The 17,577-nt window shown below is 37.1% G+C and overlaps 2 protein-coding genes across 3 annotated transcripts; both read left to right on the plus strand.

Annotated features, from left to right (window-relative positions):
• The first annotated feature begins 4,583 nt into the window (after positions 1 to 4,583).
• Positions 4,584 to 8,717, plus strand: LOC114731698 (calcium-dependent protein kinase 1). Its single transcript, XM_028918929.1, has 8 exons — positions 4,584 to 5,235; positions 5,368 to 5,511; positions 5,775 to 5,927; positions 6,357 to 6,472; positions 6,925 to 7,092; positions 7,511 to 7,638; positions 7,765 to 7,864; positions 8,395 to 8,717. Exons 1-8 carry the CDS (start codon positions 4,584 to 4,586, stop codon positions 8,476 to 8,478), a joined length of 1,545 nt encoding a protein of 514 aa, XP_028774762.1. The 3' UTR covers positions 8,479 to 8,717.
• Positions 8,718 to 10,316: 1,599 nt separating this feature from the next.
• On the plus strand, positions 10,317 to 17,259 carry LOC114731751 (potassium transporter 3). 2 transcript variants are annotated; one of them, XM_028919006.1, is made up of 10 exons: positions 10,581 to 10,659; positions 10,889 to 10,963; positions 11,499 to 11,742; positions 11,853 to 12,101; positions 12,224 to 12,274; positions 12,973 to 13,233; positions 13,316 to 13,368; positions 14,022 to 14,136; positions 14,782 to 15,036; positions 15,769 to 17,259. In XM_028919006.1, the coding sequence occupies exons 3-10, from the start codon at positions 11,688 to 11,690 to the stop codon at positions 16,869 to 16,871; spliced, it is 2,142 nt and encodes a 713-aa protein (XP_028774839.1). In that variant the 5' UTR covers positions 10,581 to 10,659; positions 10,889 to 10,963; positions 11,499 to 11,687; the 3' UTR covers positions 16,872 to 17,259. The 2 variants fall into 2 exon arrangements, with proteins under 2 accessions (XP_028774838.1, XP_028774839.1); XM_028919005.1 differs by lacking the exon at positions 10,889 to 10,963 and having other exon boundaries at positions 10,317 to 10,659.
• The last annotated feature ends 318 nt before the right edge of the window (positions 17,260 to 17,577 follow it).

Consider the following 17,577-nt stretch of genomic DNA (forward strand, 5'->3'; position numbering starts at 1 on the left):
TTTCATGAATGATGTTACCGCCGCTTCACACAGGCAAATCAAATCATACGACAGGTTTTAGTCGGCGCGAAAGAAAAGTAAAGAAAGAAAACAAGAAAGAAAGAAACTTTTTGGCATACCGATCATGAAGATACTAAAGCCAATAATAATAGGTTCAGGCGACATGACCAAAAGACAGAGCTGTCTCAGCAACAGCAATAGCCAAGATTCCGGCAAGTGAGCTCCCCAGTGCTCGATTAAATCCTCGGTTAAACGTTGCTCCTTCGAAATCATATTAAAAACAACCAAAGTCAAATAACACATTAAATATTGTTGCATGTATGCTCTATTTGATGCTTGCTTTAACATTTCATGCAAGACGGCATCATGTAACGTACCTACGGTGTACTCGAACACAAGGATGGCAGTGAGAATCGCCCAAATGGTATCGGCTCCAAGAACTTGGTAAGGAGCTTCGAAGAGTACCAGAGATGACACAAGAAGAGCAGTTACTCCAACTTTGACTGCAAATATTGCTTTGCCTTTATCTTCCTTGCATATATCCCACACATTCTGTGCCCAAGCTTTACAAAGCCCTCTACTTTCACATTTCTCGCCACCTTTTGTACTTGTAGGAATGCTTATTTCTACACTTCCCTGTTTGGCATTCATTCTGAAAGAATTTCAAGCTTCTGCAATTCTAGTCACAGAATTGATCCTCTTTAAAAAGAGAGAGGATAAGGTACTGGAAATGAACTCAAGTTCGTTCAAGGATATTTTGGAACAGAGAAAGGTGGCAATTTAAAGTGAAGAGTGGATCTAAGGTGTTAGTGAAAATGGGGAGGGAAGTTTGTGTGGTCAATTATGCGATATATCCAGTGAAAGAATTGATGCGACAATAATAGAAGAGGAAAAATGGAACTAAGATATATATTAAGAAACCTGATGATAAGAAGATGCTTATAATCTCAATAATACTTCATCTGTTGAGAATAGGAATAAGAAATTGCCAGACAAATGCATTCACAAATGTGCCTAAATTAGTTACCGACAGCCATTTGTTCTTCTCAAGTTGTTAACATCATCTCATTGGAATGGAAGAATCTGGGATTTCCCACCACGTTTGATCATTGGTTTCTGCTGGATGCTCTGTTTTATACTCTCTTCTCAACAGTTTTAACTTGATAGCTTTTTCTCCATAGTTAAACACGAAAGATGTTAACTTTAATTCTGCTATTCATATAGGATATGATGTCACTTATCCCCTACATATTCCTCCAGTTCTGTGGAACGATGTTAATCTTAAATTTGAATGCACGAATGGTTGTATCCCTTATATAAGCCGCACGTTTGAGGAATTTAAGTGCTGTCTGTAAATTCTTGAAGGTACAGGAGACAGCAGGTATATATTATTACTCATTTCTAGTACTATTTGCCGAACTATAATAGCCACACATTTTAGTGACCAGAGTTGTTAATAATTCCGAATTGACGGTAACTTCAAGTTTGTTTCCTTTCGAGGAAACTTTGATGTTACTGTGGAGACTTATTCTGATTTTGTTTGGCGAAGTAATTGGAAACAGAGAGAAGAAGGAATATGCCATATTCCTGATGACGAGCGAGAGAGCAAGGGGAAGACTTCCATGGAGGGACGCCAGGTTAAGATGGGGAATATGTTCCAAAAAGAAAAGATTTTGGGTTTGATTTCTGTAAGAAACTCTGCAATAGCAAGAAACAGAAAATCTCCACTTGGTGTTCATTTATGGATTGGAATATGAACTTTAATGGTGTAAAGTGTGAAATGTGCTCAAGTGATGCAGAACCAAAGGAGGGAAACAAACATTCCATTGGCTGTTTAATAATGCTGCTCAGTTTGATTTCACCTCCATATTTTATTCCCTTCTTAATTACCGTTCTCCTTGTTTCTTCTTTCCACGGCGAAGCATAAGGAATAGACAACTTCTTTATGTTAGAAATTGAAGTCAAATGAGGAAAGCAAATTCTCAAGTTTTGTTCTCCGCAAGTGCCGCCTTGCAAAATTAGCACTTTGCGAGAGAAACTTAATGTTACTAACTCTGTTAAAACAAGGCATGTGTATTGATCACAAACACAAGGAATATGTTTCCTGATGAAAACAATAATGTTCTGAATCATATTTCAACCTCATTAAAAATGGACCTTTATGATTATAATATATTGTTTTAAATAAAATAATTTATTTGATTTCTCTTATTTTAATTTCTTTGACTTTTCTCACCAATAAAAAATTAGGAAAAATGACAGAACAAAATCTAAATATCATAAAATCTCAAAATGGTGCACTGAAATTGCATAATCCCATTGAGACATGAGATCCTAAAATGGGATTGTGAATTCAGCCAAAAAGATAGAAATGCCTCTTATTATTATTATTATTATTATTATTTTAAAAAAAAAAGTTTACAGCCTCCTCATCAACTACCGTCATCGACAAAATTCTGTTGAGTTGTAGTGAATAGTTCAGCAAAATTATTATTCATAGCTAATAGTTAAAACTTAATGTTAAATTTATATATTATTTTGCAGTTTGCACTATCATATCAACTTATCAAGAACTTTAAGTGGCTCAATAATCATTTAAGATTTTGGTAACAAGGTGGTGATGCGTGAGATCAAATCCACCTTCATCATTTGGTCATGGACTCACAGTAAATTCCTCCCTACCTTCACCACTTTGTCATGGCAAATTCCTCCTTCTGACTGGGGTTGTAAATTTTTTTAAAAGAATAAGGAACATTTTTTTGTTGATTTTCAAAAGCTTATTTTAGAACCTCACATGAATTTTTTTCAAGATCATGAGATTCTATAATTTTCAGGTTGATTTTCTGTCTTTTTTTAAAAAATTTAATTGACTCTTAAATTTTGTCGGTTAAAGAAATAATATTATTTTTATCATAAAATTATTTTTAAAAAATATTTTAGATAAATTTTTCAATAAATGAATTTAATTTTTATTTTATTCTTTATATTAAAAGTTTAGATGGGCTTAGTTGGGTCTGCCTGGCCCATGTGTTTATTGGGTCTGCCCCTAAACACCTATTTTAAATATTCTAATATGATAAATAAATATATAAAAAATTTTGTGAGTGAAGAGTGGACTTGTTTAGGGGATAAAATGAAAAACAGTGTGCCACAGCGCACAGACTCACAGGAGGACGGCTTAAGTTAAATAATTAAATAAATATTTGAAAAGCAGGAGATCCAGATGATAGAGTTTTTTTTATATAAAAAAAAATTTAGATAAGTTGACGTTTTTATGCTTACTAAGGTCAAAATATGCATTTAAATACATATATATTTACAAATAGCTCATTAACAAAATTCTTATCATAGTTGGATTTAAATTCACGACCTTATAAATTATAAGGAAGACCCACCCATTCAAATAATAATAGATTTGTCCGGACACATATGTAGTTGTCGTCCTGACCCGTGTTGTGAAATCTTTATAAGGATGTCACTTTAAAATTTGTATAATCGATTTTCTAATATATTTAGCATTAAAAATAATTTTGATACTTAAAACAATTGTGTTTTTAATGTATTTTAATTTCACCTTTTTAAGTCTTAAAAAATTAAATTATAGCTTTACCCCATCCATTTCAGAACTTGAGTCACTTTAGAGTTTTTAATTTTTTTTTCTCAACACATCTATCGGTGAGGAACTTAAAAGAAATTATGATACAGAGCATGATTGAGGGAGATATGTGAAACTGGATTAAGATTCATAACATAATTCAATTTGTTTTCTCTCTCTTTTTTTTTTGGTTTATTATGTACATTAATTCAAGATAAACTACAAATCCGTGCAGTGCAGTTTGTCTTTTCTTGGGATGATGGCTGGCTCACGGTCGGATTGACCTCAGCCCCGTACGCTTTGGAGCTTCCAACATCTTTTGGTGTTGACTTTGACCTCAACACGATCTATGCATAATCCATGCAATCTCAACATTATGAATGGTACTCGTTGTAGTTTTTTTTTTATTATTAATGTAAATTTTATTTTTTTAAGTTTGCCGTAAATTTTGATTTCGCAAACTTTTTTATTTAAAATATTATTACCTCCGGTCCTAATTATAAGATCTAGTTGACTAATTTGAGAAGATTAAGAAAAAAAGTTAAGTTAGTTATTTGTGATAAATATATGTTATCTTTCTTAAAATATACTTACTAATCAAGTGTACTAATTAAAACTAACATTGTTAGAAGGATTATCTTAAAAAAAATACATAAATATTAGAGACAAAGTGAATTGAAATCTTATATTTAGGACCAAAATAAAAGTCAACGAGATCTTATATTAATGACCAGAAATAGTAATTTTTATAATTTAATAAAAATTTGGATTTTTTTTCAGAAATTAAAATTTATAATTTAAAATTTGAGATATTTTTAATTTATCATCCTATAATTTTTCCTTGTCCTAAAAGCACTGCAAAGTGCAAACCATTTGGTGTACTTACAAGTCCATATGTAGTCGTCATTGAAGTTGCCGCCTCATTCTCAGGCCGCCGACCAATACCATTCTCTGTGCAAGCGCCGTTGACCCGACACTGACCCCGTCCATGGGCAATTGCAGCGGCGTCCCCTCCGACCAAAACCAACTCAGCTCCCATGGCCCCGACCGCGGCCCACCTTCCAATGGCCTCTCCGTCCTTCCTCCAAATTCTGAGCCCCCGCCACCTAAACCACCTTTCTTCTCCGACTTCGGCCGCGTCCTCTGCCGTCCCATGGAGGATGTCCGTTCCACCTACATCTTCGGCCGCGAACTAGGTCGTGGCCAATTTGGTGTCACCTACCTAGTCACCCACAGAGTCACTAAGCAACAATTCGCCTGCAAATCCATCGCTACCCGAAAACTCGTTAACCGCGACGATATCGATGACATTCGCCGCGAGGTCCAGATCATGCACCACCTCACCGGTCATCGCAACATTGTGGAGCTCAAGGGAGCTTATGAGGATCGCCACTCTGTCAATTTGGTCATGGAACTCTGCGCTGGCGGGGAACTCTTCGATAGGATCATAGCCAAAGGCCATTACTCGGAGCGAGCGGCAGCAAATTTGTGCCGCCAGATCGTGACGGTCGTGCATAGTTGCCACTCCATGGGAGTGTTTCATAGGGATTTGAAGCCGGAGAATTTCTTGTTCCTCAGCAAAGACGACAGCTCGCCTCTTAAGGCCACTGATTTTGGTCTCTCAGTGTTCTTCAAGCCAGGTTTACTCTCATTCTGTTTCTTTTGCGGTTACCTGCATTCGTTGACTTATCCTACGCCCTTCTTCCCCTTGTCTTTTGGTACGATTTGGTGGTCCCATTATTCTGAACTTAACGTTTCAAATTTGGGGGCAGGAGACGTATTAATCGATCTTGTTGGCAGTGCATATTATGTTGCTCCTGAGGTGCTGCGTAAAAGTTATGGACCAGAAGCTGATATTTGGAGTGCCGGGGTTATATTATACATTCTGCTCAGTGGTGTCCCGCCTTTCTGGGCTGGTAAGAACTACTTCCTATCCTTTGCAAGCTTTCAGAGCTCGAAATTTATTATTGATTCATATCAGATTGACATATGAAAGTTCAGATGTTAATCATTGTATATCACATTGTTGGTTGTGCTTTCGGCGTGACTTTAAGCTTAAAAGTTGTTAATCACTGTTTCAGCTTGGAAATCGGCATTTTTGGCTAATATTAGACATATTACCTCGACTTTTATAGCCTTTCTTTGCTTCTCATATTATCTTCTAATCTTCTATGTGAAGAAAATGAACAGGGAATATTTGATGCTATTCTTCGCGGACATATTGATTTTGTATCAAAACCTTGGCCTTCTATATCGAGTAGCGCCAAAGATTTGGTTAGGAAGATGCTACGAGCTGACCCTAGAGAACGGCTTTCAGCCGTTGATGTCCTTAGTAAGTTGTATTCTCATAAACATACTCTTTTTTTCCTTCGCTTTTTGTTAAAAGTGGTTGGCATGCTTGTTTAAGGAACATAATATATTATACAGTATATATTAGTTCGCGGACATATTGATTTTCTGTCAAAACCACGGCTTAGAAGTGATTGTTGCCTCCACAATGGTTAGCGTGCTTGCTTAAAAAACATATTACTACCTCCAGTCATAAGTGTAATTACACTACAAAACAAGTTTTATATTTGGGATTGGAGGAGTATATTATGTGGTATACATACATCATACATTACATGCATATTTTTTATTGTCCTTTTTTCTTCTCCCTTTTATCTTATACGCTGTTAAAAGAACCTTGGTGCTGTATTTTTCATATCATTTTGCTTATTCAAATCATCCAGTAATAATAAGAGTTCTACATATACTCCAGATCATCCTTGGATGAGAGAAGATGGGGATGCATCTGATAAGCCTCTTGACATTGCTGTTTTGACCAGAATGAAACAATTCCGAGCAATGAACAAACTAAAGAAAGTAGCTCTAAAGGTAAATTATCTGTTATCATCATTGTTGTTTGTAATGAAAGTGCCAAAAGATAGCTAAAAAAACGAGTAATAAGAAGGTAGCCATCACTGAACTCAATCAAGATTTAAATGCTGTGATACACTCGTGCTTAAATGGCATCTGCCTTGTCTCTCGGAGTCTTTGTTCTTTCATTTGCCAAGGTGGCCATTGATATGCAAAGGAAAAATGTTATTTACTGCGCAAATAAGATTTTTTCTCCCATTTGTCAAAAATGAAAAAGACTCGCTCACTGAAGGGGAAGAAAAGGTATGAGCCCCAACATGGCTGCTTCCCAAACAGTAAACATCTATTTAAATACTCTCATACACACTTATTTTGATATGGGAATTGAAGTCCCACCCTTGGAGGGCCCACTGGCCCAGTCTTTGGCTGTAGTGGGAAATGATTTATGAAGAACCTTGTATTTATTTCAGGTAATTGCGGAAAATCTTTCTGAAGAAGAAATCATTGGCTTGAAGGAGATGTTCAAATCAATGGACACCGATAACAGTGGTACAATCACTTTTGAAGAGTTGAAAGTTGGTCTCCCCAAGTTGGGTAGCAAGCTTTCTGAGTCTGAAGTGAGGCAGTTGATGGAAGCGGTAAACTTTATTTTGTTTCCTTGTTTGATTATACCTCAGCTTTGTCTGCTTCTAGTGCCCCAGACACCCCGCCCCCCAAAAAAAACCCCCAAAACAGGGAAAGAAATTCTTTCTCTGCTCCTAGGAGATTTGAGATCCATTATTTTTTAAATGGGGCGAATGCTTGGTGGTGACAAAGATTGCATCCAATTTTTAAACATTAGCGTAAAACACCAGTTAGGATTACGACCTCAAAACCCGGTGTGGAGGAAATTTTATATGTCTAATGTTGAGAATATATATTTAAACTCTTGCTCTGCCAAAAAAAAAAAAGTGTAGGTGTTATCTTTAGAGCTGCTTTAATATCACCAATACCACTTGGCTTGACTTAAATGATCCTTTTCAGTTCACCATTGTAACATAATTTTTGGATACTCAGGCTGATGTTGATGGAAATGGAACCATTGATTATATTGAATTTATAACAGCTACCATGCACATGAATAGAATGGAAAGAGAGGACCACCTATACAAAGCATTTGAATATTTTGACAAGGATAGGAGCGGGTAATTACACTTAAGCTTCCTTCATAATTAGAGTGCTCTCTTTCACTGTTGAATCTTGTATTCAACTTTTGGTTCTCTCTCTCTCTCTCTCTGTGTGTGCTTTTTTAACTCTTCTGTTTATTATAGGTATATCACTATGGAAGAGTTGGAATATGCATTGAAGAAGTATAATATGGGTGATGAAAAAACAATAAAGGAGATCATTGCTGAAGTTGATGCAGACAATGTGAGTTCGTCTTTCTGAATTTTGTGTCTACAGCTTCCTCAAGCATGCAAGCATACTAACTGTGGGAATGGCCACCACATGCCATTTTACTTCTATTTACTAATAATTATGATGTCTCTTGCTCGAGAAGTTTGACAAAGAATGGCCAGGTTTAGGCGCCATACAATACAACCCTGAAACAACCAGGGAAGAAATTATCATATAATTTCTGTTTGGTATCGGGTGTCTAAGCTAGGTTAAAGGTAATAGGAAACCTAATTGAACTAGAAGTTTCCTGTCTGCTTGTACTTATGCTCTGGCTGCGCCCATTTTTGGGACATTCTGGGAATGATTCTAAACATGGTTCATCTTTTTGGGCGGCTTAATAAAAATGGAAAGAACATGCCTTATAGCATTGGTGAAACACGGAGAATTATGGAAGCAAACATTGTTGGTATCTGATAATCGTTCATTCCATATCCTGTGAAGCTTTAGTTGTCTGTATATACTTGTTAAGTCGTCCTTCGCTGAAAATCTCATCTTTCTTGCAGGATGGAAGAATTAATTATGACGAGTTCGTGGCCATGATGAGGAAAGGCAACCCAGAAACGGTGAACAACAGGCGTCGCAAGTAATCTCTTCTTGAGTTACTTGATTTTTTGGTCGGAGGCTTGACACGTGCAAGTAATATTGACTGTCATTGTATCATATTAAGAAGAATTTGCTTACCTCTCATTCATTTCAAGAGAGCTCTTGCTATCAGAGAATAGAGTTGGGATATTCTAAAATGTAAAGCTTTTAAAGGACTCATACTGTAAACAGAAAGCGATGGCGAGATAAGAGATGCTGAGATTTTCTTCTTCTTCTTTTTTCCTTTTTTCTGTCTCTCTTTCTTGAGAGTCAGTTTAGAAATTTTAAATTTTAGAGGATCCAAACTTGAAAGGACTTGTTCTTTGCCTTTCCCAGCTAACTTGCTGGCCGAGACGGGCAATAATGCTCTATTTTGCGGGTCCTATGGGGCAATTTTATGAGGTCGTGGATTTATGTATTGGTGGAAACGAAATGGTACGAACAAGTGGGTTTCAGAAAGTGAAATTGTCTTAAAGAGTTGTCCTGAAGTTTGTGTAGACATTGGAGCTTGATAATTGATTCAGGAGGATCAATATAAGATCTTTCATCTTTAAATGCTAACTACTGCAGTGCAGAGGGGCCAAAATTATCCCATCGTGCTTGCATATATAGCTGATGGCGAGCTCACTTGATAGTTGTTTCTTCTTTTCAGAAAACGGCATGCTGGTTTACCCTTTTAGTTGCTTCCCTTTGAATGAAAAAAATGAGGATAGGTGTGTGCTTATCTTAGCTGTGAGTTATGTCATGAATTATTGTGTTGCGCTGCTTGGAGGGTTTGAAGAGAGAGGGTTCAATTTACAAAATTGAAGTAATCTGTGTTAGACTATAGCAATGTTAATGAGATCGGTTTTTAAACTGATCAAGACACTAATTCATGTGACGTTGAATTGTAATCATATTGAGTTAGAGTTGTCATTAATAGATTAATATATATACTACCTCCGATCCTTAATATAAAATCCTGTTTGACTTTTTATTTTGGTCCTAAATATAAGATCCCAATCCATTTTGTCTCTCATATTTATACATTTTTTTTTCAAAGTAGCCTTTTTAATATTGATATTTCTAGTCAATATACTTGATTAGCAAAGATATTTTAGGAAAGACAACATCTATTTAGGACAAATAACTAACTGAACTTACTTTCTTAATCTCCTTAAATTAGTCAACTGGCTCTTATAATTAGGACCGGAGGTAATATATATATAGTAATAACAATTCACTTGATCTGATTTTCCATCTCCCTTGCATTCAATTCAAGGCTACAACAAAAGGATGCCCCAACAGCTTTTTGTGTCACAGGTAACAAGCTCAAGCTGCTGCCCGCTCTGTAAATTCGCTCATCTGTGAGGTAAACTCGTATGCCAATCTAACAAAGTTACTCAGCTGTATCATGCGGCCTAGAAAGAAGACCGCGAAGATCTTGCGGTCTTTCCAAGTCCAAACTAAATAATCGAAGTCCTAATTTTCCAAACTTGATGTACGGTGAGAATTCGTGCTTCGGATTTGCCTGGGTGAGCCCTGCTGTTGACAATGCTGTGCACCTTTTTCTAGATTTTATATTTTATATATGAAGTTGAGCATAACAAAACTTAAAGACCTTGACTATCCATCATGTTCCATTCTCAAGTCCTTAACACGTGCAACCCCACCCATGGCCCTGCCGTTCCGTGCTTATCCACCAGGCCTTCTATACATAGTAACATGCTAAGGTGGGCCCTCCATGTCATTCGCCTTTTTTGGGGGGGGGGTATGTCGCCGCGCTGTCACTCACCGTGAGATCGGCAGTTTTTGTGTCTTCTTATTTGTTGTTTATTTTGCATGTCAGGTTAGCGCCACAACATACGTCCAAGTCATTCTGGTACTGTTGGTTTTTAGAAATTCCAAGGAAGGTTCTTCCCTTTTCACATTGAAGAACGGCGTGATCGCTTACACCCTTTGTGCAGAGCCTGCCGGAGCAAATAAGCGATCCAAAATAGCTAACCGAAAGGGGAAAAATGAGAAGCCAAATGCAACAAGTATGAATGAATATTTGGCAAAGTCAAATAAATGAGCAGTTGAAGGACCCGCGGACTGATTCAACGCTGAACGCTCCGTCGCGAAACCGAAAACTCTCTCATTCTGTTATTCTAGCTTCGCTAATGAGCTCTGACGATTCGGACAGAGAACATGGTGTTGCCGCCATGGTAACCTTTTCTTCATGGAATTGGAAAGCTCTTTCTTTTTTGGACATTTCAACCCTAAGAGTTTACTTTCTTTTTCCTTTCTGCCGAAGTTGCTGCAAATGAAATGCATTCGTATCTAGCCCCGGCTTTTCTGCATGTTTGCTTTAAATTCTTCTGCAGATTTGATTTTCTTTGCTTCGATTCAAATGAGTGTGTGAGTATAGTTAAGCTGTGGGCACTTTTTTCTCAGATTTCATCACCAGAGCGAAAGTGACACCTGTCGTTTAAAACTTGGTCATCGGCATAAACATGGATTTTCAACAATGTTAGTGGCGTTTATAAAACTCGAGATGTGTTTGAGCATTTATAGCAGAAGAAAATAGGTTTGCCCTGTTATTTATAGAAGCTTCCAGTGTATGGGAGACGGTAGAATCTATATCTTCAACCATGCTTGTGAATGAAATTCTGAAAAAATAGCTGCTAGAATTTGATTCAGCAGACTGAATATGTCTTTGTAAGAGTGGGACGTCTCTAAAATGATAAGGAGCTGCTTAAGTTTCTGATGCTCTCTATCATTTTTCATCATTCTTGTTCTTTCTTGTACGTGCAAATTGTATGACATGCAGCCCTTGTGCAGGGGGAAAAAAAACAGAGAAGAAAAGAAGCAGCTGACTACCTCTATCTATGCTATAGCTCTTAGTTTCCTAATTTTCTATCTTTGGCTATCCTTTTGGACCTCTCAGTAATAAAAAAGGAACCTGTATTTTCTACCTGAAAGATAAAAAGAAATTTTATATACAATCTGATTCTTCTGAATCAGAAAAGTATGTTCAGCGTGTTTGATGATTCTCTCTGAACAGGTCGAGTGCAGATATCAACGTAAAGCAGTTCTCTTTTTGGCATACCAGAGTTTAGGCTTTCTGATTGGTGACCTTAGCATCTCCCCGCTTTATGTATATCAAAGTATATTTTCTGGTAGACTGCAATATATTCAAAATGAGGATGCAATATTTGGTGCTTTCTCTCTGATTTTTTGGACTCTCTCTCTTATGTCATTGTTTAAGTATGTCATTATGGTGCTGAGTGCAGACGATAATGGAGAAGGTAAGGGCTTGCTCTCTTTATGATGATGCTACGGGTTTAGTCCCTCCTTTTGTTTTCCCCCTTGCCCATCATGATTTAGCATTCTCCTAATACTCTCAGCTCCTATGCAGGGGGAATTATTGCTTTGTATTCACTTCTTTGCAGAAATGCAAAATTTTGTCTGCTACCTAATCAGCAAGCATCTGATGAGGAGCTGTCTACATATCATAAACCTGGTTGCACAAATAGAAATATACCATTCTCACCTTTGAAAAGACTCATTGAGAGGCATAAGATCACAAAACCTGCTTTGCTGATTTTTGTTCTCCTGGGTGCATCTATGGTTATTTGTATCGGTGCTCTGGCACCAGCTATTTCTGGTAAGGGAACATTCGTTACATCATCTAGTATAATGTTTCTGGTTGCTTTCCCCCTTAGTGCATTTCTTTACCTCTCATTCCCTCCATAAGCATCTATGTTGATCAGAATCCAATTCTTGCAGTGCTTGCATCTATTAAAGGGCTGGAAAGCCAGGCAAAGGTCACGAATAATAGTAAGTCGAGAAAAATTGAATCTTCTACTTAGCATTATAATAATCAAGGCCGGCCTAAACCATCTGAATAAAATAGATGAACGAATTTTTTAATTAATGTAGATATACTTGTACTGTACCTTTTTTGCTATCATGAAATGGTGACAGAGATTTGGCCCAAAAAAAGAAAAGAAATGGTGACAGAAATTAGCGGGGAATGTGATTTTTACTGATGCTGACATTTTTCAAGGTCTTTAACTTGGATGACTTCCCTCTCTACACTCTTATACACCAAGCTCATTATGTTATGCTAGGGTTGCAACTGACAGCAAGAAACAATCATGATCTTTTGTTTTAAGTCTCCAGTTGTGACACATGGAGCAAATATTTTCCCTGGCAGCACCTATTGCAGATAATTGCCAGTTGCAATTGCAGGGGGAGGGAATAATTGAGTGGAAAAGGGGAGAGTGGCAGAAATAGAACTTTCCATGAATTTAGGTATTCTTGGTCTAAACAGGGAACGTTCAATGACTTTTGGACCATTTATTTCCGGAAAAACGGAATTGATAAACATTCAATGCTAGTTTTATTCCCACAGTTCCTAAATTTTGCATTTTTTCCCAGTGTGTATTGATTTAGTCCCATGTCTCTTCCTTGAGAAAATATTATGCAATCTATGTAGTTTTGCTATGAAAGCTTACATGTGTACCCCTAAACAGGTATGTTGCTTCTTATGTCTTGTGTTCTATTGGTTGGACTCTTTGTACTGCAACACCGTGGTGCCCACAGTGTGGCCTTCATGTTTCCTCCTATTGTGGTCTTGTGGTTACTTTTTAATTTCATGGTTGGCATTTACAATGTCATCAAATGGAATCCAAGAGTATATCAGGCTCTATCTCCGCATTATATATATAGGTTCTTTCAGGTTACAGGAAAAGATGGTTGGGCTAATCTTGGAGGGGTATTCTTGTGCGTCGCAGGTCAGTGCATCTCTTGGTGCTCAAAATCAATTTAACCTTTACACTTACTAGATTCATTGTGTGATCTCTCGGATAACCTCAGGGACCGAAGCTATGTTTGCAGACCTAGGATACTCTGGGCAAGCGCCTATAAGGGTATGTATGGGTAATAATTGTTTGTCTTTCAACTCAATAATTACCTTATAGGTGGCATTGGTCAGTCCATGAGTGTCTTTTCTATAAGCCAATAATGTTCAATTTATTAGCTGCTCGGTTTCCGTTAGGGTGGGGGGGGGGTTAGAGATATCCTTTGGATCACTATGCATGTGAGTTTGGCCCTCATTTTAATATGTTTTTCACGTTATAAACAGAATCAATTCATCTGAGGGATCAATGAATTGATGATGCACGCTAATTTATATTCCACTGATATACAGCACTGCGGAATTTGAACATGCATCTAAGAGTAGATAATGTTCAGATATAGAAGTCTTCCTAATTATAACAAGTGGAGGGATTGAACAGTAAGATCGTATGTAAATGTCTAAATGATATCAAGAAAGGAGTATTTTGACTGTACTATGACAAACTCGTAGGCCGTAGCAGAAGTTGCAAAATAAATCTTTCAATGAGTTGCCCAATAAGAAGTTTATGGTGCATAATTTAGCTTTATCTATGATTCTTGGCACAGCAAATACAAGCCTTAATGAGTGCTTGTTTCTTCCTTAAACATGATATAGAAATTATCAGATTGCTTCTTTTGAAATGGTTGTTGCTATTGTGTACTTTAAAGACTCGTTGCCATGCAGGTTGCATTTTGTTGTGTTATTTATCCATGTCTAGTCCTTCAATACATGGGGCAAGCTGCATTTCTTTCCAAGAATTTATCTGCAGTGCGTATAAGCTTTTATGCTTCCATTCCAGGTCAGAGAATTAAAATACTGATGTTAACTGTGGTCTGATATACCATCTTATAAGATCCTAAAATGCTTGCATAAGTGCTACAAATGGAATGGATATTTTTGGAAAGGTGCCACAAATTCTCTACATGTTAATTACGACTATTTTTTTTGGCATTCTACAAATCAGTTAAAAAAAATTGTAATTAGGATTGGAGGGAGTATGAATATGAAATGATGTATGCATAATTTGCATCATTAAAAATTATTGCTTTACTATTGTAAGTTTGGTCTTGGCTGACTAAACAAGTTTTCCCCCTTGAGTCTAAAGTATATTGGAATTGTCTTTATATTTGATCTGTCTTTACTCTCCATGCTGTTATGTGTCATACATCCCTGGTTGCACATCATATATTAACATTTGGCTCTCTAGTTAACTATCTAACTTTACTAGCAAATGAGGGAAATTAGTTGAGTTAGCAAAAGTATCATGCAAAACCAAATCCAGCCCTTCGCTACAATTTTTGGTCCCTTTTTTTTTTTTTTGGGTGATACTGGTCCCTTTAATTTTTATGTCTTCTGACATGAATGCAATTCATGTGTTAGTTCTTAAGGCTCATTCCTCTACAACCTTGTTATTGTATTTCAGCATGCTTTTGTTGTTTTGTAGACGTCCTTTTTTGGCCAGTATTTGTGGTGGCTGTTTTGGCAGCGATAGTTGCAAGTCAGGCTGTTATCTCTGCAGCATTCTCAATTGTCAAACAATGCCATGCATTTGATTGTTTCCCTCGTGTTAAGTTTGTGCATTCCAGACGATGGATCCAAGGGCAGACATACATACCAGAGATAAATTGGATTCTTATGATTATCAGCCTGGCTGTGACTATTGGTTTTGGGGATCCAATTCATATAGGATATGCTTATGGTACGTTCTGTCAAAAAAACCGACAAAATCTTTATTGACATAATATCTCTTTGCAGATTTCATGATACTTATTAGGCTCTTTATTTTCATATTAGTTTAGTTGTCAAGAGAAGTTTTCTTTCTTATGATTTTGAAATTAAATTTCGTGCATGAAGTTTATAGTATTGATGTGATAGGCAGAGAGCCACCGCAAATGTTGAACATAATTCAAGGCAGTTTCTTAAGGTTGGCCCTGATAAGTTTGTATATCTGCATGGATATCACTTTGTCTGCATTAGGAGGAATGGCAGAGTTCACTAGTATTATATTTATGCTCTAAATGTGGACGCTTATAAAAACCTGCCCATCCATCAAGTTTCCTTTTGATAAATCTGCTTGTGATTCTTTGGTAGTTTAGGAACTCACCGGTCAGGAACTGGAAATTAGCCTTGCTTATGCATTTAAATCACGCACTATTGCAATTTCTGAATTCATATTTGTACATAACTAATTCGGCATGGAAATTGTCTTCCATCCTGGTATCAGCATTCGACCATTTGCATTTGATCCGCCAACCATATGACTATATTGACAAGCAGCCTTGTCACTTCAATTTTCAGGCATTGAATGACTAATTTCAGGGGCATTGTGATTTCCAGTTTATTCTATATTAGAAAATACACTAACCAAGCCGGAGTTACTTTACAATTTGTTGTTTTCTGTTGATTGCTGATATGAATGTCTGCATTGCAGGGATTGCTTGTCTAATTGTTACATATGTGACCACATGGTTGACATCGCTAGTCATCAACCTTGTATGGCATCTAAGTATTGTAGCTGCTCTTGCACTTCTTTTATTCTTTGCTTCAATAGAGGTTCTCTTCCTTTCCTCTTATTGCATGAAAATCCCAAAAGGTGGCTGGGTTCCGTTAATGCTCTCTGCAGTTTTCCTGGTGGTTATGTTTGTGTGGCATTATGGTTCTAGGAAAAAGTATTTATTTGACATGCATAACAAAGTTTCCATGAAGTGGATCCTTACACTGGGCCCTAGTCTTGGGATTGTCAGGGTCCCAGGAATGGGCCTCATCTACACTGAATTAGCTGCTGGAATACCAGCGACTTTCACTCACTTCTTGACCAATTTGCCAGCTTTTTACCAAGTGGTTGTTTTTGTTTGTGTTAAGACTGTACCTGTGCCTTGTGTACCACATAAAGAACGTTACCTCATTGGCCGAATCGGTCCCAAATCTTACCGAATGTATCGGTGCATTGTTCGAAATGGTTATAAGGATGTTTACAACAATGAAGCTGATTTTGAGAACGATCTGGTGCTTAGCATAGCGGAATTCATCCAATTGGAATCAGAAGGTGGTTCTAGAAACCTAGAGGGTTCTGTGGATGGCCGGATGGCTGTGGTTAAGACATCTGGAAAGTTTGGGACAAGATTGTTAATGTCAGAATCTGCTATTGCTGAAGAAGGCAGTAGTTTGAGTCTTTCTGAAACCTTGACAGTAAGCAGCAGCAAGTCACCCACGCTGAAGAGGCTGCAGGCCATGTATGAACAGGAATCACCTGAACTCAACAATAGGAAACGGATTCGATTTGAGTTGCTAAATACAATATATAGAGATCCACATGTGAAGGAGGAGCTCCTGGAGCTTGTAGAAGCCAAGCGTGTAGGTGCAGCATATGTAATAAATCATTCTCACGTAAAGGCCAAGTGGAACTCATCATTCATAAAAAGGTTTGCCATCAACCTTTACTCTTTTCTACGCAAGAATTGTCGAGCCCCTGCTGTAAGCTTGAACATTCCTCACGTTTATCTGATCAAGGTAGGCATGAATTATCATGTCTAAGACTATTATGCAAGCAAACTAGAATATCTATAGGCGAGTTTGTTTCATATACAGAGTCAATACACGCGGTTTGTTACTCTAGGATTTTGGCTTTGCGTGTCCAGACGAATAGTTTGATATCAAGACGTTTAATTTTGTAATGAAATGGTGTTTGGTGCGGGCTGATGAACTTGCCAAATATATACTTCCGCTTCCTTGTCGTAGTCTTGTTTTGCCATCTCTCAGTGACTGTTGTTACATTGAATCACATTTGCTGCTATTATAGTTGGTCCCTTCTCCCCCGATGTGTTTCCGGATGCAGCCTCACGCTCTTTTTTGCGTCTGTATTTAGAATGATTTTTGTTCTAATGAAACTATTAAAGAACTAATTTGAATTTTTCATTTTATATTTGTTCATTTTGACTATTGTAGACTTTATTATCTAGTAAAAATAATGCATGTAACTTTCCAAAATTAATCTCCAATTGCTATATTCTGGTCCTCCTTTGCGTGAAATTTGCTTTAGCTAATTTATGTTCAATAGTTACAGGTTTGTATTTATTCCCTTGCAAGGTTTTTAGGGATAAATAAATGTTATACCTTGCAAGGTTTTATGTTGGGAATAGTTTTATACCGTGTACTTAATTCATAAAATTTTTCATGCTGTTCCCAGTTGGGTACAAGAAAGTAGTCACGAGATAAATAGTCCTTCCCTCAAGCAAATTAC

Source organism: Neltuma alba, unplaced genomic scaffold (assembly GCF_004799145.2).
Source record: "Neltuma alba isolate B1F8T4 unplaced genomic scaffold, ASM479914v2 tig00012843_pilon, whole genome shotgun sequence".
Lineage (NCBI taxonomy): Eukaryota > Viridiplantae > Streptophyta > Magnoliopsida > Fabales > Fabaceae > Neltuma > Neltuma alba.

Coding starts and splice junctions, on each gene's coding strand:
- LOC114731698 (XM_028918929.1), top strand. CDS start 4,584: ATGGGCAATTGCAGCGGCGTCCCCTCCGACCAAAACCAACTCAGCTCC. Junction 5,236..5,367: donor CTCAGTGTTCTTCAAGCCAG/GTTTACTCTCAT, acceptor ATTTGGGGGCAG/GAGACGTATTAATCGATCTT. Junction 7,093..7,510: donor TGAGGCAGTTGATGGAAGCG/GTAAACTTTATT, acceptor TTGGATACTCAG/GCTGATGTTGATGGAAATGG.
- LOC114731751 (XM_028919005.1), top strand. CDS start 10,498: ATGAATATTTGGCAAAGTCAAATAAATGAGCAGTTGAAGGACCCGCGG. Junction 13,369..14,021: donor CTGGGCAAGCGCCTATAAGG/GTATGTATGGGT, acceptor GTTGCCATGCAG/GTTGCATTTTGTTGTGTTAT. Junction 14,137..14,781: donor CTTTTATGCTTCCATTCCAG/GTCAGAGAATTA, acceptor GTTGTTTTGTAG/ACGTCCTTTTTTGGCCAGTA.